The 24,518-nt window shown below is 38.0% G+C and overlaps 1 protein-coding gene across 1 annotated transcript in view; it reads right to left on the bottom strand.

Moving 5' to 3' along the window:
- The window catches only part of DNAH11 (dynein axonemal heavy chain 11), a 228,068-nt gene that overhangs the window by 91,291 nt on the left and 112,259 nt on the right, over positions 1 to 24,518 (bottom strand). The window contains exons 44-55 of the mRNA XM_075827324.1: positions 22,422 to 22,575; positions 18,341 to 18,472; positions 17,127 to 17,300; positions 16,269 to 16,473; positions 14,781 to 14,946; positions 13,960 to 14,062; positions 12,737 to 12,976; positions 12,138 to 12,299; positions 11,072 to 11,265; positions 9,772 to 9,934; positions 6,012 to 6,135; positions 1,929 to 2,071 (exon numbers count right to left, since the gene is read on the bottom strand). Of these exons, the coding sequence (XP_075683439.1) occupies positions 1,929 to 2,071; positions 6,012 to 6,135; positions 9,772 to 9,934; positions 11,072 to 11,265; positions 12,138 to 12,299; positions 12,737 to 12,976; positions 13,960 to 14,062; positions 14,781 to 14,946; positions 16,269 to 16,473; positions 17,127 to 17,300; positions 18,341 to 18,472; positions 22,422 to 22,575 (1,960 nt within the window). The remainder of the gene's footprint in view (positions 1 to 1,928; positions 2,072 to 6,011; positions 6,136 to 9,771; positions 9,935 to 11,071; positions 11,266 to 12,137; positions 12,300 to 12,736; positions 12,977 to 13,959; positions 14,063 to 14,780; positions 14,947 to 16,268; positions 16,474 to 17,126; positions 17,301 to 18,340; positions 18,473 to 22,421; positions 22,576 to 24,518) is intronic.

Here is a 24,518-nt window from a genome sequence, read left to right as displayed (position 1 = left end):
TAAGTAACTTACATAAAAAAAAGGTTTAATACGCAACACATTCCCTTTAATACACGACAGTACAGATGTAGCCAACATTATCTAGACTCTGATAACTTTCTGCAGCGTGATATCACACAACAAAAGCAATTGAAAAGGTCATGTCAAAGTTTCTTGCCACTGTATATTTAATGTGTTATAAAGTCAAGATAAAAATGGCTACATCTGTATCTTACTGGCTTTAAAATAAGTAATTCATTATGCAGCATTTATTTAATATGAATGCCTGAGTTCCTAAATTTAGGGTAGTACATTTTTTTTCAATTGTAGAGCTCTGAAATGGGGAGAAGATAAGCCAATATTGCCATTTTGTAAACGACATTTATTTTCCATATCGAATTCTCTGCACATGACAATAGCTTGTTGTATCTTTCATTGTGGATAGCAATTCATACATTTGTCTTTCAATGGTCACCAATAATTGTGATCCACAATATTTAATACTTTTAAAATTATTTAATGCCAGAAAAGGTCCCATATGGTACATTAGTTATATTTTCTGCAATTAAGTGACAGTAACGACAAGTAGACACACAACCTCCGCAGCCTCAGGTCCTGACAAATTGAACACTTAATACTGTGTTACCCTAAGACACTGATTCATCAGGCTTTACACGAGACATTTTGATAAATCAAGCACACAGGATTAAGAGACACTTTCCAACTTGAGAGAAAATTACAAGCTTTCATAAATCAAGGTATGATGGTGCTTACAATGTCAGACTGCCACCCGCACACAAGACAAGCTATAATCAAGTGACAATATGATTAATGACCTAAATTAAAGAAGTACTCCAGGTATTTTTTTTGTTTGCACATATTATGCTAACTCCCTAGAATTCTAGCAGTGTCATTTGTTTCTCCCCAGCTCTGTTGCATCTATACATCTTGAAGCCTTTCATAATGGATACCAGTGTCATGTGATCTCAGTCTGACCATCAAAATCAAACTCTCATTTGTGGTTCACTTCCTGTGAACTACAGGATTACATCATCACTCTTCAAATCCCTCTTGGCAGCTCTGAGACACCTCCCATGCTACCCTTCTCCAGCCTCCTTGTTCCTCTGTATGCCCTCCCATGCATATAAAATGATTAGTTGCAGAGATATATAACTCCCCTGACTCACACTAATTTTCTATACTATGTGCGAGAGCTGTGTGCACAATCTCAAGTGTATTTCTATGAGATGCAGCATTACACTGATCTCCCCTGCATCCTGCTTGTAAGAGCGGACAGGGAAAAATATATCACTAGCAAAAGGCAGGGAGAGCAGTATGAAGCTGCATCACATATGAATATACTAAGACTCGGCAGTCTGAGTACAGAAGTTCATGTCACTGACCTATCACTTGCTGCACTTATATATCACACTGCACTTGCTCTGCTTTGTGTTCTGAGACTCCACTCCCTCAGCAAAGCCAGAGGCATAATGGGAAATGAAGGCTGTATTAGGGAAACTATATGAGAGGGGAAGAAGGAACCTAGATGGCAGACAACCCATAAGTGACACATCAACTAAAACAGGTATACATAAGGCATACACAATCGCCTCAACATTATTCTTTAATAATAGCCTATACTGCACTATATAGGGTGGAGTGCTTCATTTTTATTTAATTCTGTGGCAAAAAAAAATTGTTTTAATATTTCTGTGGGTCTCAAGGGTTGGTCATTGTCCAGGTCTTTTTGCAACTTTTATTTGTTGCTTTTAGGAACACTAAGATAACATGGCAGCTACAACTAATGATAATTCACATTACAAATAAATCCCATTCTGATTGTTTAAGTCAACAACATGTACATACTATAGGGTTGTTAAGTCACATTTACAGTTATTAAAACTAGTTATCAGACAATAAAACAACATATATATAAATCCCAGTCTTACCTTAAGCTGAAGCCTAACTCTCTCTAGGAAGAACTTCCAGCAATTTTCTCTTGAGTCCTCCAATCCTAGTCCTCGCACCTCATTTCGAATACCAGATACAATGGTGTCCACCTCTTCCTCATTGAACAGGTCAGGGACCTCTCCTGAAAGGAAACTTTTCTATTTATCATTGGCCTGCATAAATTAAAGGGGTTAACCCTACATTTTTTCACTAATGACTGAAAATCGGAGGGCTCAGTGGCGACGAATCGTACTTCTGGCATAATGCGAAAAATCAACACATGACCACAGAGCCCTCTGATTGGCTTCAGCAGTCACATGCTGCCTGCATGTAAACAATTACCAGGAGTGCTTTCAGAGCGTCAGTGCTTGATCACCGAGGAAAAGGATGAGTACTGCTTGTTTTATTAATTCATGTCATTCATGTCATTTGCAGTAAAAAAAAAAACAGAAATCCGGATAACCCCTTTAGGCTTTCTATGTTTTAAACTGAAATTGCTGCACAATGTGCCTAAAGAATATTAAGTAACAATTAGAAATTCTAATCATAGGTTTGTTTCTAAAGGCCCGTTTTTGCAAAACAATTTTTCAAACCACCAACGAATAATCAGTAGATCTATAAATCAGAGAATGCAATTTTCTATCAGTACAACCATCGCGGAGAAGATTTCTCTCCCCGGCGGGCATCATTCCATGAGCCATCCACTAGGACGGCATATGTATTGTAAATGTAGTTAAGAGCTTAATTTGCATTTACTGATACCGCCGACAATCATTTTTAGGTTTACACAATCAATTTGGATCAATGGTAAACGATAGTTTTATTATTAAGCAGTAATCTTTTTTGTGCATTTACATTGGGCAATTATCATTATGACGATTTAGAAACAAATGAATCGTAGCGGTAACTGCTTATTGTAAACGATCTTTAACCCCTTAAGGACCAGCCTATTTTGAGCTTTCAGGAGAAAATTATTTTTTTCATGTTTTTATCAACACACTTCAAGAGCTATTATTTTTTTCGCGAAAAAGCTGTATGAGGGCTTTTTTTTTTTGCAGGATGAGTTGTAGTTTTTATTGGTAACATTTTAAGGTACATATAATTTATGGATTACGTTTTGTTTTGGGTGTAATGGAAAATTACAGCAATTCTGCCAGGTTGTTTTGAATTGCATGGACCATGCAGTATAAAGAACATGTTAACTATATGTTATGAGTCGCACGATTAAAGTGATACCAAATTTCTATTTCTTTTTTTTTTTACTACTTTTGCTGAATAAAAGTATGTTTTATGGAAAAAAAAAAGTCATTTTTGGGAGCCACTTTCTGAGACCCATAACTTTTAGGTTCTCTTTCGACGTAGCCGTATTTGCAAGACAAGTTGCGTTTAACACCATGTGAGATGCGGTTTAAATAATATTTTTTTTTCCCCTATGGGTCATTACCATTGTTGCGATACTTTTTTTTTTTTAAAACTATTTACATTTTTTGTTTACGATTTCTAAAAAAGTACATTTTTTTTAATGACATTTTTGTTTGAGGGGGCTTATTTATTAAACCTTATTTAACTTTTTATTTTATTTGTCCCACTAGGGGAATAGAAGCTGTGATCCATTGATTGCTTACTGGAATACTAAGTGTACCAAAGCATTAGGCTAGGGCTACACAGCGGCATGAGTTGCCGAATACTAAATTGAAGAACATCGTGCAACAAAAAAAATGTATGTAATAAGTTTGCAAATTGACGTTATGTGCAATTTTTTGTAGGGTGTGATTTATGTGCGAGTCACATGTGACTGACTCGCATTTTTTTGTCAAGACCTTATAAAGACCTGTCGCATACAACTTGAAAACTGCAACCCAAAATCCAGCAAGTTTGTATATTTTGCGATGGATACATCGTAGTCGCGTTAGGTCGCATGTCACAATACAAATCACATAGACCATCGTTAGCTGCCATTTCGCAACCCTAGCCGAATTGCCTGCCAGTGTAAAACTAATAGGTATATACCTCTGGCAGACCAGGAGGCCTTTGTCTGGCCCCCTGCTACCATTGAAAGTCATGGCGTCACGTCTTCTGTCAAATGCCTTCGATGCTGCGGTAACTATTGACCACGGCAACTAAGGGGATAACTGAGACGATATGTTAGGTTCACTTCTGCTGTGTCCTTACTTGCGGCAGGGAGTGTGCAGGGTGAGAGGGAGCCCCAGAAATGCTTGCAATTCAAATTCTAATGGAAAGTGACACACTGAATTATGATGTGAAAAGGCAGCGCAGTGATGGGAATCGGTTAATATATGTTCAATAAGCTCATTGATCCGCTAGATGTCAGAAATTATGGCTGTACATAGCAGGCCAGTACAACATTTAAAGAGAACCTAACACCAAGACAGATCTTTTTTTTTTTTGTTAAAAAAGGACATTAGTATAATAATCTATGGCCTAAATCACACGACCGTTTTCGGTCAGTAATATACGGTCTGCATGTTGGCCGCATTTCCCGGACCGAACACAGTGCAGGGTGCCGGGCTCCTAGCATCATAGTTATGGGACAGTAGTAGCACGCTGCCACCGGAATCTGGAACAGTGGAAACATGTTCTCTGTAGTGATGGATCATGCTTCACTATCTGGCAGTCTGATAAAAGAATCTGGGTTTGGCAGATGCCAGGAGAATGCTACCTACCGGAATGCAAAGTACCTACTGTAAAATTTGGTGGAGGAGGGAATAATGATATGGGATGGTTTTTCAGGGTTTGGGCAAGGCCCCTTATTTCAAATGAAGGGTAATGTTAATGCTACAACATACAAAGACATTTTAGACAAGTGTACGCTTCAAACTCCATCAAACACCTTTAGGATGAACTGGAATATTAATTGCGAGTCATATCTTCTCGTCCAACATCGTTGTCTGACCTCACAAATGCTCTTTTGGCTAAATGGGCACAAATTCTTACAGATAGACTCCAAAATCCTGTGGGAAAACCTTGCCACAAGAGTATGTGATAGCTGCAAAAGGGGGCCCCAACCCCATAATGACACCAATGATTTTGGAATGGGATGTCCAACAAGCTCATATAGTTGTAATTACCAGATGTCTATATACTTTTGGCCAGATAGTGTATCTATGACTTGTCTAAATAGCGCATTGGGGTGGATCTTTTATGTGAAGCTACCATTTGCAATGTTACTCAAAGCTGTATAACTATTAATCCATATTAAATTTCAAAATTATATTTAAAGATGAACCAATGCTTTAACAGTTATATATGGGAATTAAATTACTAGCAATTTTGGTCAATGTAGTTATCACAAGGGCTGTTGCAATGTGCAGATTGTTATCTTGAGAGCCCCAGTGAGAAGTCCATTGACAGTATACGGGCTTCTGTAAACAGTGTATTCTGTTTGTAAAGACTACTACAATAATGACATTATGTTAAAGGGTAACAAAAGGTTCGACAAACTTCTGACATGTCATATTGACATGTCAGAAGTTTTGAATGGTGGGGGTCCGAGCACTGAGACCCTGACCAATCGCTAAAACGAAGCAGCAGAAGCGCTCGTGTGAGCCCTCAGCCGCTTTGTTTCTGTTCGGCTTTTTCTGGAAAGCCGATATATTGGAGTACGGGATCAAAGACTTTCTATTGAGCCCGTACTCCGATACATTGATTTCCGGGAAAAAGACGAACCGAAACGAAGCGGCTGAGCGCTCACACAACCACTTCTGCCGCTTCGTTTTAGCAATTGGTGGGGGTCTCACTGCTCGGACCTCCACCAATCAAAACTTCTGACATGTCAATATGACATGTCAGAAGTTTGTCGAACGTTTAGTTACCTTTTAAAGAATTGATGGTGTAGTGCAGTTATCTACTATAATTGTTGCATTGGCTCCAAATTGGCGCTTGAATTTACTGGAGAATATGTTTTGAACACATTTCTTTTACTTGCTGTAAGTATAATAATTACAAGGTTAGGCTCCTTATGAGAAATGTTTTAGTGGTGTCTCCTTTCCTGAAAGTTCATTGTAACCAAAGACAATTTATCAATGGGAAAAATCTTTCAAGAAACGTGTTGATGTAGTTACCTGATGCCAACAAGTCATTAATCAGAACAAGAAATCGTTCATCTGGAACATGGGCATCTGTCAGCAAAAACACAGTGGGCATGTTCTTGGCTCCAGCCCTGATGTACAATTTGGCAAGATCCACCTGTAAAAGAAAGAAGGCAATGATTTATATTTTGTGGATGTTGATGCAAGTATAAAAACAAAAGCTCCTATGATTTTAAGGGTATTGTTAGAATGTCCACCTGCTCTATGGCTGCATTCATCATCAATGTGACTCATGTACTCTAAAAAAAAAAAAAAAAAGCTGTCATTCCGACATTAAAAGAAAAGTACCAGAGCAGGTTCACCCATTTATGAATGAAGAATGACTTTCTGAATTTAGAGCACACAAAAATACATGGCCAACTACGTGTTGCTAGTTCTTTTAAATCAGAAATAAATTGAATAAAAAACAAGGTAACAGAAATAAATTGAATAAAAAACAAGGTAACAGAAACAAATTGAATAAAAGACAAGGTAACAGAACATGTTTGATATTTCCTCTTGTAGCGGAGGACAGGTATACAACAGTGGTAGGAACACACGTCATAACAGCAAGACAAATCTCGTCACATGTATAGAGACAAAGAAAAAAACAAATCCACAAGCAGGACATGATACAAACATTTCTGGACAATTCTGCATCCCATCTCACAAAAAGCTAGAGATATTCCATTCACTGCATTTACAGCATACCGGTAAAAATAATAAGCAGTCAAATAAGGTACTTACAGTATGTTTTAAGCAAAGACTGGTTTTCCGTCACAAACTTAAGGCATACAAGTAAGGGTCACCCGGGTAGCAAAGTAAATGACACAGACAGACTAAAGAAGATGATATAAGGACCTAAGATTCTCAAATGTGGGGTACTTGGACGAAAGGGTTGGAGGGGAATTAATATCCTAGACCAGATTTTATGAAATGTAACTTATTTTTTTCTATGCTTAAAGATCCATTTTTTCAGTGGTAAAGTAAGATTAATTGGATGTATGCAATCCTTCATTTCACAAAGGGGCAATCCAAAACTTGGCTATGGATTCCTACACAGCCGGACTGGGACTTAAAATGAGCCCTGGCATTTTTAAGCACACAGGCGCACCGCAGGCCATATGCTGCAACCAGTGTTTGCTGGTGCTGCGGTAACATGCCTGGCAGGGGCTGGAGTCTCTTTCTCCTTGGCAGCCATACTGCAGCTGTGCTCAGGGGGCAGTAGAAAAAGCAAGTCTATCATGGATTGGCTGATGCATGACCAACCAGCACTAGGCTTGATTTCTAGATGCAGGCAGGGAAGAGACGGTTTCTCTTTTTTCTCTGTGGCACCGGAGATGTATAAGGGCGCGCTGATCAGCAGCAAGGCGGTGCAGAAAACAAGTCGAGTGATGATTAGCTGTGGTTCGCCCAACCAGCGCTATAAATTATTTCTGCTGTGCTCCTTCCCATTATTGCATACACAGCAATGCAGAGGTAGTTTTGGGCACCAGGGGTAGCAGCTATTGCTAGGTTGGTGCCTTGCTCAACACTGTCCGAAAAGGATCGTGTGAGCGGCCGACTGTTCACTGACCCATCTGGCATTTGCCAGAACTGTCATATGGCCAGTCCGGCCCTGGTTTCCTAGCTTTGTACGATCAGCCAGGGAGGGGACTGATTCCAGATCAATCAATAGTAGACTAACTTTAGGGTCATCTACTGCGACTCCCACGTGATTTTGAAGAAATTTGTTTATTTGTTCGAAGTAGCTCTCAAGGATAGGGCAGGACCAAAATAAATGGAAGAAGGAAGGTCCCTCGACACTTGGGGCATATATTCAGGAATTCAGATTTGAAATGTACTAAGCCTATTAGTAGTCACGTAAGATCTTTAGAATATATAAAGCTGGGACATCATCTCACTTTGATTAGGATACACCTGTTTCAGAGAGGCTAGGGCCAAGGACCACTCTTCCTCTGTGAAACTTCCCACATCTATCTCCCAATGAGATTTGTCAGTGAGAAAGGATACTCTTATGATGGAAGGACAATAAGTAACTATATAGAATAGAAATTGCCTGACCAGTGGTGGTTACCAAACATGGGAAAGGTTTACTCAGCAAGCAAGTCACCCAGGAACGAAGTCAGAAGAGCATGTCAAGAATGTAGGGTAAGTGAAAAAGTCATGAGTAAGAACAAACTTGTCTTTAAGATGCTGGAAAGATTAGATCACACCCTCTACAAAACACATCTCCCATGAATAATACTCTTTTAGCTTTCCATCTAGCAGCACGAGAGACAACAGAAGTTTAGCGAGAGCTCGCTTATGCCTCAAGGGCATAAACGCACCATATCCTAATGAGTACCAATGTGCTCTAACCACAGACCATATTGGTAGCGATTGTCTAAGAGTGGGATGGTTTTTAATGGCAAAGGAGGACAAATATATAGTTTAGAGTAGGGGTAAATAAGCAACTCTAAGTTTCTACCCTTTTCCAGATAAAAACTTCATGGACAGTGAAATAACTGTGCAGCCCAGTAGTATAATTTAAAATCCGGTAAGGCGACCCACCCGATTCCCAGATCTTACATAAATGATGCGTCACTAGATGTGGTTGTTTATTAGCCCAAATAAAGGACGCAACGATCCCCTGACGTTTTTGGAAGAAATAAATAGGTTTATGGGTAGAAGATTACAATATCATGTGCAATATCTTAGATGGTGAACCATCTTCACCAAGCTCACCCTAGCTGGTGGAGAAAATAACAATTTAGACCATGCTTGTGTCTACCCATGGGTCATAGTAATTAGGGGCAGAACATTCAGGGAAATGTAGTCCAGCACACTTCTCATGACCCTCACACCAAGATATGAGATTTCAGGGAAAACTTTAAGGGTTGGAGATGGGCCAAATAGCTAGCAACAGTAGAATCAAGGAGAAGAACATAGGATTTAACCTAGTTTATACAAAGGCCAGAATATGACCCAAATTCTGTAATCAATTTGAGTACCATGGATAGGGAAACATCTGCATCTGCCAAGTATAGCAGAGTATCATCAGCATATAAACAAACAGTTTCTGTTTTCAAGTCTTTGTCAATCCCACCAATCCGGGGACACATATGAGAAGCTACGTGTTGCGAGTTTTTAATGGGATAAGACAAGTCTGTTGTAAAACTGAAATTCTCAGCATGACACATACAGGCAATGCAATGAAGCCACAGACTTCCAAATAAAAGAATCACTGTTGATATCAATCACCAAATTTTGACATAAAGCTTGGAGTTACCACATAAGATGGTGGGTTGTGTAATTTCCTTTTTTTTTTTTTTAAATGCACACTTTTTTTGATTAAGTTTACATGAGTGTTCTAAAGCCAGGGTAATCCTTTATTAGCTAAAATGGTATCAACAGTGGTAAACCATGAACATTTACCAGCAGCCACTTCCTACCCCAGACCCCAACAGAGGGGGATCTGAATTACATATTGTACTGTGTGTGCTCCAGCACAAAATGAACTGGCTAAACTTGAGTGATTTATGCTAATTTAGTAATGTTAGGTTTTTAAAATATTTAAGTGAATAAGGAAAAGATCATTGCACCTTTGTAGATTTGTTGGGTCCATTGAGGGAATATTTTACAAGTATTGTCAATATATTATATCTTAATATTGGCTGGATGTACATCCAAGAAGTTGTTGCATCTTAATCGGACAGCATATAGGTATAGTAGTCTTTCCCTGACTAATAGTTCTGTTAACTACGTTTCTTACTTTCAGGTCTTGGATACCATATCCGTTTTTCAAAGTGATCTGAAACACTTCGAGAGAGCTGATGTATGCTGCCAATTTAGACAGACTTTGTTTACCACTGCCACCAACTCCAATCAGTAAAGCATAACCACGAGGAGTTTCCAAAATACGGCTTATACGACATCTGAAACAAAAAACAGCATAAAGGATAAATAATTTATGCTGCATTAAGCCGTGTAAAAACCCAGAATACATGAAGCTTTACCAATTACAATAAATGATATATGAAATTTTAACAGGTAGCAAATATGTTCTGGCTTCTTGGTGAGGATTCTGCGCCGGTGCCCACAACAAAATAACAGTACAATGCTATTGACACGTAGCAGATTTTATGTCATGCTGCAAATTTTCAAATCTAAAAAATGCCCTATATGTCACAGAACTTTTCTGTGGATTTCACCCTTTTAATGTTCGACTGATTTTCGTCATTTTTTTCTGATTTAATAACAAGTGTTTTTCATATGAAGAGTAGATAGCCAGGTTCTAGCTATATTAATTGTATTGGATCCCACACTAACCACTAGAATGAAAGTCATGGTACTCTCCAAGCCATTCTGTTGGCCCTCTTCCCTCTAAGCTGTGCGCCCAGGAAAGGATAGATCTAAAAATTCCAAATCCTGAGGACAGAATGTTGTTTTAACTCCTTTCCTGAGTGGACAGCTTAGAGGGAACACAGACTGTCGACTTCTCCATTGACTTCAATAGAGAACCCATGTACATGGACTCTAAAGATTGACCGGATATGCAAGAAGATAGAAAAATGTACACAAAGGTGCAAGTTCCCTTAAAATAGGTTACCCTTAGGCTTCGTTCACATCTGCTTCAGGGTCACGTTCTAGCGTTCCATAGTAGCTTTCCGTCAGAACGGAGCCCTGACAAACAAATGGAAACCATAAGTTTCTGTTTGCATCACCATTGATTTCAACGGTGACGGATCCGGTGCAAATGGTTTCCGTTTGTCTCAGTTGTGCAAGGGTTCCGTCGTTTTGATGGAATGAATAGTGTAGTAGACAACGGTATTCATTTCGTAAAAACGACAGAACCGTTGCACAACTGAGACAAATGGAAACCACGTGCACCAGATCCGTCACCATTGAAATCAATGGTGATGCAAAGGAAACCTACGGTTTCCGTTTGTTTCAGTCCGGTTTCTGTTCTGACGGAAAGCTCAGATGGAACGCCTGAACGGAACCCTGGCGCAGATGTGAACAAAGCCTAAGAAGGTTTTTTTTCACCTGACTTGATAGTTTTGGTTACTTACACATGTTGAATTGCATCTTCAAACAAGACGAGATTCATGGCTGCATTGAGTTCATTGTAGCTGTCAAGGGCTTCAACAAGTGTTTTCCTCAGGGCATCCCATCCTTGAACTGGCAAATAAGCAGGAGCTCCAATACCATTTGCAAAATGGCAAAATATAAGTGGCTGCTTTAACAAGACCTGGTCTTCTATGCCCTAGTATGAATAAAAGGGTAATATTTTCAATGATCACAGAATCACCCTCTTAATAGCAACTCAAAAGAAGGGGCCCGATGGGAATAACAAAATTCCTCATAATCGTGCACTGTGTAGCCATATGTTAATAAGAGGTTCTGCGGGCTTTTACAAAAAAATTCCAAAATAGAATAATATTTAAATTAGAATGCATATTTTACACAAACAATGTTGTCCCCATCAAGATCACCAAAATCTGCGCTGAAGACCAAATTTCAAAGGAGTGCATATTGTGAAGAGAGCTCTATTATGTTAGTAATACGGAATTTCGAAAATCCCAGAGAACCTCTACAAGTGGGTAAGAACTCAGTGGGAGTATATCTTTAATGTTCATTGCAGATATTTGTATTTTTCCCAAGAGTATAGATAGTATAATATAGATAGTATAGATTTAGGCCCCGTGCACACGCCACATTTTCATCCGTAATTACGGATCAGGTAATTACAGATGAAATTGCGGAGCCATTCATTCTATAGGACACAGGCACCTTTCCATATATTTACGGATGTGTGCCCGGGCCGTAGAAATGAGCCCCATAATATAGAACATGTCCTATTCCTGTCTGCAATTGCGGCACGGATTTGCCCTTAGAAGTCTAAAGGCTCTTCTGCGATTGCGGACGACTACGGATGTGTATCCATAGCCATAGGATCCGTATTTGCGGACAGTAAAAACCCTTACGGTCGTGTGCATGACGCCTTATAGTTGTTGTTTTACAGGCACAGTTTCAAGATAATTATGACACATGGTTATCAAGTAGAAAATGTGCAGAGAAAATTTCCTCAGAATAACAAGTAATAGTATCTTTATGTTGGAGCATGCTGAGCCTTACTTCAAAGTACTTTCTCGCTGTGTCATGAAGAATTTTCTTAAAGAATTCTGAGTCTTTGGCTTCTACCAACTTGTCTCCATACACTCGAGATGACTCATGAAGCCAAAGCAAAACCAAATCATTTGGTTGCTTTAAACAATCTGAAGTAGCAAACAAAATTCCCTAAAACAGAACAGAATATGTTCACAGTTTAGACGGAAATCCAAACGAAATAACTAAAATCGTCTTATTTAGGAGGGTGGCAATACATGTGGATGTAGAAGTGTTGCTGATTTCTAATTTCTACACCAATAATGCATCCCATAACCCATTGCGGCTAAAGGGAAAATGCCGGAATGGGAAGCTTAGTCAATTTTAAAATTCCTATTACAGTATTTTGCAGGAAGCCATTCAATTCCATTCTACTACGATGGCATTTTTTTTTCGTCGTAATGTAAACTTGGCCTAACGGATTTCAAGAAAGGTGTGGGAGGCAACATTTTCCTACACACACGTAAGGTAGCAGCATTTTCCAAGCTTCAAAACGTCTGGTAAGCAACAAGTAAAAAAAAAAAGTTTACAACTGTCTCGTCATAGAAAAGACGTAGGACTTTGCATACCTGAAAAATATTGGAGATATCTCTTAGGTTAAAAATATAATGAAATTTGATAGCAGTTGGAAGGAAGTTCTGCACCATTTTCTGGCTAAGCCACATTGCAGCCTGAATCACAGTTGGTCCATTTCGCAGAATTGACGGATGGAACGAGTATTGCTGAAAGTGGAAACTAAGGATCTTGGCAAAGATGGCTTCTAGTGCATCGTTTGAAGGGAAACTAACAGCGAAAACAGTAAAATGTCTCTAAAAAGAGAGATAAATGAAATTCATATTACTTTTTTTTTTTTATTATCTACCATTGAAATGATAAAAATTTGTATTAACCATTATTTGTTTTGCATCTCTTATACAAATTATTTTTACAATTTAAAAATGTGGAGAAGATCCAAAAGATACATGAAATCCATTTTACTTTAAAGGGTAACTAAACGTTTGACAAACTTCTGACATGTCATAGTGAAAAAGTCGAACAGAAACTAAGTGGCTGGGCGCTCACACAAGCAGATCTGCCGCTTCCTCTTTTGCGATTGGTGGGGGTCTCAGTGCTCGGACCCCCACCAATCAAAACTTGAAAATTCAGCACTACGTATGCATTTTTAGTAGATAAATCTGCGATTGGATTAAAAAAAGAGTAGCGTCTTTGCTATTCGTAGATACTGTAAATAGCTAAACTTCTCTATTATTTGTGGAAAGAAAACACTCATTTAATTATAAAAAGGACCGCTCTTCGGACAAGTCTGTTTTTTTTTTTATTAGCAATGCAAATATGTACTAAAAGTGTTGTCTTTGAACTCTACAATAAACGGACAACTGAGCATTACCATTCCCCATGTCAATAGGATGTGTCCCTACATAGTCTGACAATGTCACCACTGATTGGACAGTATCAGACTGTGTAGGGACATACTCCACTGACAAGGGGAATAGTGACACCCAGTTGTTAATTTATTCATACATTTTCAGGAGGAATAACAGAGGAATGGCACAATCCTGAATTTTAAGAAAACAAGCTCTAAAATTGTTATGTTATGAAGAATACAAGTATTTACTGAAACAGACATGTCAGAAGAGGTGACTGGCCCTCTTTAAGGTTTTAGATTACAAAGCTAAATACTAAGGCAATTCACAGTTGATACTACGCTTGTAATGTTATAATAGATCATCCAGATGAGACTTAAGAAATATCATGTGTAAAGCCTGACTTGATCATACATGATAAACATTACCTGCAGACGTTGATTAATAGTGAAGCTTCCTGCAGTTGGATTCATACAAGAAACATATTGGCAATTGTGAACTTCTTTGAGGGTCATTTTTTGCCGTTCATACCTGCATAAGCAAATAAGAAAGACACTATAACCTTAAATATTAGTATCTTCTTTATTTACACTGAAAATAAATATTGAATTAAAGCGGTGTCAGCCACAAAGGTCAAAGGTTATTCTAAGTATAACGAGAAGTTATACAATTTTATCAAACTTTCTGTATACATTTCTTAGCATTTTCAAGATCTCTGTCAATAGAAACCTTCATTGTTTTCTTCCAGGAGATAAAAATCTGTTCTGGTCAAGTGATGATTACCCAATAAGAATGCCCATACACCTAGCGGTAGTGTGCTACGCAAGTAGAATCCATGCAGCAAAACCGCACATGTTTTTTAAATTGTTTTCTTTTTAGGGTGCACAGTTTTTACCAGTGGAACACAAAAAAAAAAGGTGTTTCATCTGTTTTTAACCAAGCACATAAAAATTCACAGAAAAAATGCAACAATTTGCCGCAAAACTGCACAACATACTACCGCTAAGTGTACGGGGAATCTAGCTGCACTGTAATTGTAATCAGTGCACCTATGTGTCCATCACATGACCAAGGCAGATTTTCATCCACGGGTGTAAACAATGAAATTTAATTTTGAATGACTGAAAGCAGAGATCTTGAAATCCTTGAGGATACAGAAAGTATATTGGAAAATTTTATAACTCTTCATTATACAATGAATAACCTTTATTTGCTAAACCTGTAAACTTTACAAACACGAGCATTTTACCAGTGGCCATAATCAAGGTGCTGTCTGATCAGGGCATGAGGCTGGACAGTTCCATACTTGTCAACCTCTGGCATGTTCAAGTCATCAATAAAATACACCAACTTCTTGTTTCCAATAGGACCATAGTTACGCCCTGCTTTCTTTTCTAAAGACTTCTCGAGAATCCCTGTAAAATAGAGAGATTGTTAGATGTGACCCATGCACATTGGAGGAAAAAAAGTCTCCTTGCAATTACCGCACAATAATTAGACACATTTGTTCAGGGTCAACTAATTTTGAAGTTCAAATTTAACTATACTTTCATAAAACTTTTGACATGTCATAGTGGGGGTCTGAGCACTGAGACCCCACCCGCTTGCTAAAACGAAGCGGCAAAAACCAGGTGAGCGCTGAGCAGCTTCATTTCTAATCGGCTCTACTCAACTTTCCTCAGAAAGCCGAACGTGCGGTGTACGGGCTCAATAGAAAGTCTATGAGTCTGTACATCGCTCGAGGAAAACCCAGCAAAGCTGATCAGAAACAAGGCGGCTCAGCACTCATCTGAGTGCGACTGCCACTTTGTTTTAGCGATCAGGGGGTCTCAGCACCCGAATCCCCGTTGATCAAAATTTCTGACATGATACGATGACATGTCAAAAGTTTTCTGAAAGTACATGTACACTTTTTTTGATCAATATGATTAAACATACTCTCAATAATAAATAGCGTAAATAATTTCAGATTAGGAAATGAAGGTTAAAGTTTGTAAAAGTAAGACATTTTTTATTAACGATCGTTGAAATCCAATGAGGCTTGTGAGATGGTAAGGGGATAAGAATATTGGTCATTATTTTACTTCTTGTGATAACCTAGGTTACAAGAGAAAGAGGACTCAAATGCTAAAATCACAAGAAGGACTTCAAATACTGTAGGTAGCTTGGACATGTCCAGTTAAGGAAATAAAAAAAATACCAATAAATTACAAATGTAAAGTGAATCAAATGTAATTGTTCTACCTCGAACATCATTTGTTTTTTTTTTCTCTTGTCGCAACAGTTCCAAAATGTTGTGCTGATTAAGTTCCTAATATATCTTTATAGGGGTTGGAGCTCCATTTTTCTGATTCAGAGCTTCAAATCCCCACCACAGACGTATATATTTAAATGATTAAACTGTGGATGCCTGCAGTCACCACTAGGAGCTTCGGAGCTTCCTGCACACGGTCTATACATTGAACTCAACAATAAAACTGTACGCCCCTTTACCCTATGACTATGGAGGGTATTTGGTTCAGAAAAACAGGGCTTCAACCGCTATAAAAAGGTAAATGAATTAATGACCTGGTATTAAGAGGTAGACATACACTTTAAAAACTTTAATCCGAAAATAACTTTTAAATGTCTGTAAACTATTTAAAAACAAATCTCTTTGGTACAAGTGAAAGATATTATATTGTCCAAAAAGAGGGAAATGTTTTTAAAAGCGATCACCATAATATATTAATCTTACTTTGTAGGGCAGATGACGTAGTATAATAGTTGAATGGAACCTTAGATATCATGTACTGATCAGATAAGAATGCTAGTCTGTCATTCAAAAACACAGTCTTGCCCACTCCTGCGCTGCCGACCAGCATGACTGGCTTAGTCTTTTTTATAAGCAGATCTGTAAAGTATCCAAGGCATGTGGTTTCAGAAGTATGGACGAAAACTGCCTACAATGAGTCAAACAAAAAAAGTAAAGCTTCTGTAATATTGTCATTTTTAACTAAAATATGCAATTTGCCGATATGCTTGTAGAAAATGCAGGCATTGGGATTACATTTTTAACCAGGTCTGAATGTAATACAATAAGACTGCACATAACAGTTTTATGCACACAGAAAATGGCTGTAACACTACCCTCTATTCATCTTCTTTTGGTTAAGCCCTGTTCACATTGGTACTAGTCTTTGTTTCGTTGGGTTTCAGTTGCTTTTTTACAGCAAGAATAACATACTCAGCAGTACTATTCTTGCCTCTAGGAAACGTGACAGCCCCACTATAAGTCAATAAGATCAGTCAGGGTCTGTTTCAAATGAATCAGTCAAAGCAGTAATGGCTCTGTTAAGCACATAAACCATGACGCCAGTGTGAACAAAGCCTCAAAAGTTCCAAAAAGATTTTATAAAAAAATTCACAATGCAAAACCAGAATGTACAATAAAATAGATAGTCCAGGTTATGACTGAACGGTTCAGGTTATGACTGAATAATGCCTTTTACATAACTACAGTGTGTTTTTTTTTCTTATACAGCATTTTCAATTATTAGTAATGGAACAGAGTTTGAAATAAAAAAAGGTATTCCTCAATGACGATACAATGTACCTGTAGAGGGGTCTCGGGTTCCATATCAAATTTGGGGACTTTTTCACTCCAAGGTATGAATTTCTTGGCTTTGTTATCCAAATAATAATCAAAAACTGATCCTTGGCCTGGAAATTTCACTGCTTTCATTTCTTTGAACCACCACTGACTGAATTCAGCTCTGTAATCTATTAGCTGAATCAAAACGGCACAATCAAAATATATAAAACAAATAAAATGATTTATAGAATATGCAGAAGCACAATCATTTCTAAACATCCACATTGGTCCATCAGTCCGCTTTCAACAGTATATAATTGCCAACACCATCTTCCCGGCATTTAAAAGAGGAAAGAGAGAGTCCATACTGAGACCACACCGCTCACTAGTTTCTAATTTTCTGTTTGCTCCTATAATGCTATGTTTACTCATAACTGATGCTTATAATTATGTTAAAGAAATGCCATAAAAATGAATTATGTTAGTTGAGGGTCCATTGAAAATATTTGGTACTTCTTGTTTTCAATAAATCAGAATGTTGGAAATTTAACATAATGACATAAAACATTAACTAAAAGACTGTAAATCAATATATTAAAGAATAAAACAGCATACCACAACTTTTCCCTATTATTTTAGGAAGGGAGAAGGATATTGATGCTCATTTAAATGATCCCATCAGGAATAGAACATCTTGCATTTCAGCGAGTGCTACAAAACTAAGCATTTATCCAATGTATTTCTAAGAGAAGCAAAAATAAATATACTTTTTGCGATGTGGTCACTTGCAGGTCTTCTGCTCAATCCAGTTTATGGATTAAGGAGTTTGCAGTTGTTAACTAATGTTAATACTCTAAAATTTTAATAAAGCAGACACAGATTTATTATTGGAACAGTACGGCTGCACACACATAGTTCCCACATTTCAACTTTGAAAACCATAAAGAAGCTTAAGAAGAACAAATATGGAAATATCAAGAAAGAAAATACACAAAAGGACTAAGCAATTATGTGAGAGTAGGAAAAAAGAATGATAATAGAAGAAAATTACAGGGTGACAGGAAGAAATAAAGATCTTTTAGTGTATTATGTCATGTGCATGAATATTTCACCCTCACAACCTTGTTAATATGCTAAGCCTTTCAATGCACTGTTAAATATATGACAAAGCAATTTTCTATCATTTAAAATGCATACAAATAAATAAATCAATCAATCAAAGTGTCACAACAAACCTGGTCTTTGTGTAAAGCCCCGCCGAAAGCCCAGATAGAGGCAAAGACAAAATATAACTCATACAGGTCTCTTGATGAGTCAGGGGGAACGTTCTCTGGGGTCAGCAGACAATCAAGAAGAGAACACAATGTCTGCAGAAAATGGATAACACAGTAAAAGTATATAAAACAGAACTTATCTCTTTATTATACAGACATGCAATCTCGAATTAGTACACTAAAAGTGAAAATTGCTATTTCTTTTTCTGAATCATGGCCAGGGAAATGTCCATCTTTTTCAGGGCTAGATTAAGGGTGGTGGCTTTGGGCAAAAATTTGGTGGATGCTCTTATCCTATCCCACCTCTGGAAACCTGACCCTCTAACACAGGGACTCCCAACCAACCTGAGGTGCCCACACTTGCTGGAGATACGAGATGAAATTTCAGGGGTGTGACAGAGTGGCTTGCGTCCTTGAGTGTTGAGTGACGTGTCATCACTCAGCAGTTAGTATGAATTGAGAAGTGATGGTAGAATTAAGTGGCATATAAAGCGGCCAAATCCAAGAAGCCCCATACAACTGCGGAAAATAGCAGAAAGCCAGGTGCACTGGAAATGGCAACAATTATTCTGGGCTAAAAAGAAAAAAATTTGAACAGGTGCCCCTATCAAATAATGTCCTTCACAACCGATTCAGTGATTTGATTGAAGATGTTTTTCACCAAGTCCTCTCAGATGTCAAAGATAGTCCTCTTAAAATCTCTAACCAGTTGGATGAGTGAACTGAAGTCTCCAGTTTTAGTAAATATTCACATTAGCGAGGTATGTCAATGAAGGTGATATAAAGGCAGATTACCTGTTTTGTAAAGATCTGAAAAGAAACACAACTGCAAAATATGTGATGCAACTGGCAAAAGACTTCTTTGCCAAACAAGATTAAGATATTAATGTCATTGGTTCTGTGAGCAATGATGGGGCACCTGCAACGCGTGGAAATAAATCAGTTTTTTCTGCATGGCTGATAAAGGAGATTCCAGACTTGCAATTTACCTATTGTTTACTCCTTCGGCATGCTTTGGCATCAAAAACATTGCCTTAAATTTGAAGAAAGTCCTTGATGCTTGTATGTAGATCATCAACTGGCGTGCTTTGAACCATCGCATCTTCAAATAATTTTGTGAGGCTCTGGGAAGTGAGCATTCAGTTTTGCTTCTCCTTGGTTGTGACGAGGACCAGAATTAACCAGATTCTTTGAACTGCAGGAAGAAATCAGTCGTTCTGGAGGAGCGTGATCTGGTTGGGGCATTGGAATCACAGAAATTCACCCAACTGCTGGCTTACTTAGCTGACATTTTCACTTGTATGAATGATATAAGCGTTTGAAGGCTTGTGAAAGATTGAATGCCTTCAAAAGAAAAGTTACATGTTTGACGTGAAAGAATGAAAAGAGGCAGTCTTTAAATATTTTCCTTCACTAGAAGAGATGGTTAATGATGCTGGATCCATAACTTCTACTGTGCACAAAGAAATTGTGGCTTATTTGGAAATGCTGTTATTATCGTTTGATGGCTATATTGCGGATGGTGTCCTGAAGATTTCAGAACAATGGATCCATAAATCCATATTCCTATAATTTGGAGAAAATGTCAGATGATTAAGAGTTTAAGGAAGATCTTATTGATTTGCGGACAAATCGAGCTCTTGAAATGCAACTTGAAAGCAAGACTTTGGAGTCGTTTTGGTGTGCAGCACTGGATATGTTCCCAAGACTTGGTGGAGAAGTACGCCGTGTCCTCATTCAATTTTCAACAACTTACGTGTGCGAGTCTGGTTTCAGTTTTTGTTTTGTCAAAGACAAAATCTAGGAATTGCCTGAATCCACAGGCAGACCTGCGGATCGCAGTCAGCAATAAGGTTACACGTTTTGACAAAAATATATGAATGAGAAGCAGCAGTAAAGTCATTGAATTTTATGTTCACAGCTGGGATTGATTTACGGTTTACAGTTTTTTCTGAATAAATTAGAATCTAATTGCTTAATTTATATTTACATTTTATGCAGTTAAAAGCTTATTTGCAGAAATTTTATTTGTTCATCCGCAGAATCGTATGTGGTTTAATTTGTGGTTAAAACATTATAAATTCAATGCTTATACGATATATGTTCTGGCTCATTGATGTATCATTCGATGCATGTTGCTTATTTTTCTTTTGTGTTCATGACTTGCACTTTCCTATTTTATTGTAAAATCTCAACAAAATTTGTTGAAAAGAAAATGATTATAAATTCAATTTCTTTATCTTTAAATTTGATATTACTTTTCCAAGGGGTGCGAACATTAACCAAAGATTTCCTAGGGGCGTGTGGCATAGAAAAGGTTGGAACCACTGCTCTAACATATCCACATATAGGAGAGGTGGACCTCTTTATCGAGGTCTACAGACACAGATGAGTCAGCATATCACTTAGACTTCAATGGACGGATCGGGACACATGCAGTCACCTCTGTATCTCTTCTGGGCAGGATATAAATCATCGAATAATTTATCAGGGGACTCCCAGAGGGAGGCAAAACTAATAAATACTGGCCCCCATAGAAAACGTTTAAAAGGGCCCCCTAAGATCAATTACCAAAGCAGTCTGCAGGTCCAAGCAGGCAAAGGGGGAGACATGGAGAGAGGACACCTGGTAGGCCACAAAGTTAAATTAAGGCAAATGATGGAGCAGGCTCCCTTGCACCCACTAGACAACCAATTCTACTGATCTGAAAGTGATTTTAATAATCAGATTAGAAGAACTAGCCTAGGAATAGGGAATGGTTGGTGAAGGCCCCCAAGGTCCCGAAATTGGTGGAGGTCTCAAAAATGGTTCAACAAAAAATGTATGGAACACTGTTGAAGAGCGACGGATAGAGTATTTTGTTGAAATAAACTCCAATTGAACCCATTTGAAGACTCCTCACTACGCTAACAGTTTACTGCCCAAAATAAATATTTAAGAAAAAACATGTCCCATCTTAATGTGTCATGCTATGCATGCAAAATGGCACAATAGAGATTACAAGAAATATATGACACATTTTTATTTTAAGCATTTGGGAAACCCTTAATTTGAAATTATTTTCCTATTTATAATGTAATGCCAAATGTCTTTATAACATTACATTACGGTCTGTGTATTTAAAATGCACGGGCATCTGTTAGGACATACCTGAGGTAAGCTCTGACAGAAATTATTATTGGACAGCCCATTATAAAACTGCAGTATTACGAAGCTGACAGGTACTTGACATAACGTGTGAGTGATTGCCGTGTATTAGGGCAGAAGGGGGAGCTATGAATTACAGCCATTGTGATCACACCTGCAGGTGACCACACAGGCAAGATCACCTTGATATACATGTGCCCCAATTTGCAAATCACATACATGTAAGTCATTTTGCATTAGATTACACCTTTGAAAGCATTTATATATATATATATATATATATACATACAAATGTGTATCAGTGTGTTTGGTGCAACTTTCTAATTACTTTCTATTAAAAAATATTTTAAAATTTGAGCTACAGCTACTTTGTATCCTGTATACAGAGCAGCTATATCGTTTGCTGAAACCTGTATCCGTCAACCAAGTCAGCCGCACTGACGGGTTCAGTGTCAGCGGGTAATGGGTGTCTCTGACACACTGGATCGAGCAGTTACCGATCACATCTAAGTTAATAACTTAGATGTGATTAATAATAGGTGGATCCTGCGTGTCAGAGACATACAGGACCCACTGACAATGAACCCGTCAGTGCCGCTAACCTGACAGATTCAGGTCGGCGCAAAATACAGCTGATCTATATACAGGATATAAAGCAGCTGTATCTCAAAAAGTAAAAAACATTTTTAAATAAAAATTTATTCGAAAGTTGCACCAAACACACTGATATATTATATTAAATAATAAATAAATACATTTTTTAAGAGGTGTTTATAGCCTTTAAGGGTTTAAATCAGCACATGTCAATGTTGTATCTTATATCTAATTTAATATTTACTATAGTTCAGGATCATCATTTGCCTCTATTATAGGTCTACAAAGCAAATCTACTTACTTGAACCATGCTGTTGTCTGAAATGGGTGTTATGGTTTTAATAAGACCAGTCCTGAACTGCTCCAAACAAGGAGGCACATATTTGTCAAAGAGGATGGTGAGATTAGCCTTTTCTGTTTGGCTATTTCTGGTATCTATCCAGCTGGTCACATACCTGACAGGAGTCAAATAAAAGACTTAAAATAGTTTGCTGTTTTTACACTTGGCTAACCAGACACTATGCTAAAAATAAGAATCCTAAAAATAAGTTTTTATACTTGCTGCCTGTGAAGTTGATGGAATGGAAAGAATATTCCTGCTCCTGCCAACCTGTCTATTTTCAATGTAATAATTGTATTCTCCACTCATCACACTCCTTTTCTCCCTCCCTGCCTCTTTAAATGTTCACTCACTCAGAATTCTCCAATAGAATACGTTAAGCATAGAGGAGACCGATTCACTGCTTTGCTGACTGATTACATTACAGCTCCTGCCCATAGAAGTCTATGGAGAAGGGAGGGGAGAATGAGGTGGTAGCAGCTGTAGAGTGAGAGAAACACACAGAGACGATGCTGGCTCCTAAATCTTTTACTGCCTCACCCGAGTGCTGGATTCACAGCTACACTGCTCCTTACTGCTGTAAGAGATGTCCTCTATGCTGCTGCTTTTGAGTATGTGTAAGATATAGAGAAGCAGGATCTTCTCTGTATACTGAGTATAGGAGACGGATAGCAGCTAGTCTACTGCTTCTGCTTCCTTCCCCTCCCTATACACTTCAATGGGCAGCTGCTTTACGGATTCTAAGAGGAAAATTTATGCATCAAAAGTTGCAATTTGCACAAAAATAATTTGGCTTTTGATGCATTTATGCTGCCCACGCCACTTTCCCAGAAATTGGGTGAGACCTAGCTAAAGGAAGTGTGGCCTGAGGCAGCCCGACAAACATACTATATTTTACGAGAGAAACTGGTGTAAACTTTAACAGAAATATACGCGGCTCGTAGCTGGCGTCGATTTTCCTTTCAGGGGCACGCACAACGAGAGATGTGCCTCTTAATAAATATGGTGCAGCTTACTCCAGCTATCTTTATATTAAGACTGTAGTATGATGAGTGGAGAAAAAGGCATTTTTCAGTAATAAGATATATTACAAAGTTTCCTAACTTCACTTGTACTATGGATTTATGGAAAGTAGCTTTATAATTCGCGGTATACTTTAAAAATGGCACAGAATATTAGGCTCAGTTCACACAAAGCATAAAAAGACCACTGTTAAATTAGCCTAAAAATGTACATGTACGGGATCAGTGTCAGCTGAAATGTTTATCTGCAGGCGCAATAATTTAGGAAGTAAAAACCAGAATCTAATTTTTACGAAAGATTAATTAGAAATGTATTTAATTTCCAGCAACACTGATACATTATGTTCAGAATGAAGACAAACTATCTTAAAAATTTATGTTGTCAGAAGAAATTAATGTGGGCTTTATTTAACCCTTTCCCAACCGTGCCATGTAAATAACGGGCTAATGGAATGGTTATTGTTCTAGAAGATGGCTACTATACGTGTTGATTATTATACGTCCGGTCTGCGTGCTCCGGCAGCATGATCAGGCTGTCCTACTGACAGCCTGATCCAATGCTGTGCCAGGAAGCTAAAAGAATAAGTTCCCTGTCACAAACAACTCCTGAACCTAGCGCACATATTAAGCTCTGTGGTCCCGAATGTAGTAGCGTAGCGCTGGTTCTGCATTCTGATGGTTGCTAGGGAATCCTGTGACTTCGTTAATGATGTCACAGAGATTTCCTGTGCAGAAGGGGCTTTGAAGCATACAGAGATGACGCACGTTACCATAAGATCACTATTATTAGTCATCTGTATATAAGGGTAACAGGGAACACACAGATAATATGTTCCCTGTTAATCTCTGCCCCACAGTAGAAAAAAAAAGTATAGTTAAATAGTTTGTTTAAATAAATAAAAACAGATAAAATAAGAAAAAAAGTAAAAAAAAAAAAAAGCCCTTCTCCCCCCAAAAAGTGCACACCTCTCCAAACCCATGCGTACCAATTTTAGACATGTGCATGAGTCTAACGCAAAGAGTTAATAATATAATT

This window comes from Rhinoderma darwinii, chromosome 5, assembly GCF_050947455.1.
Source record: "Rhinoderma darwinii isolate aRhiDar2 chromosome 5, aRhiDar2.hap1, whole genome shotgun sequence".
Lineage (NCBI taxonomy): Eukaryota > Metazoa > Chordata > Amphibia > Anura > Rhinodermatidae > Rhinoderma > Rhinoderma darwinii.
This window is presented reverse-complemented; position numbering and strand designations above follow the sequence as displayed.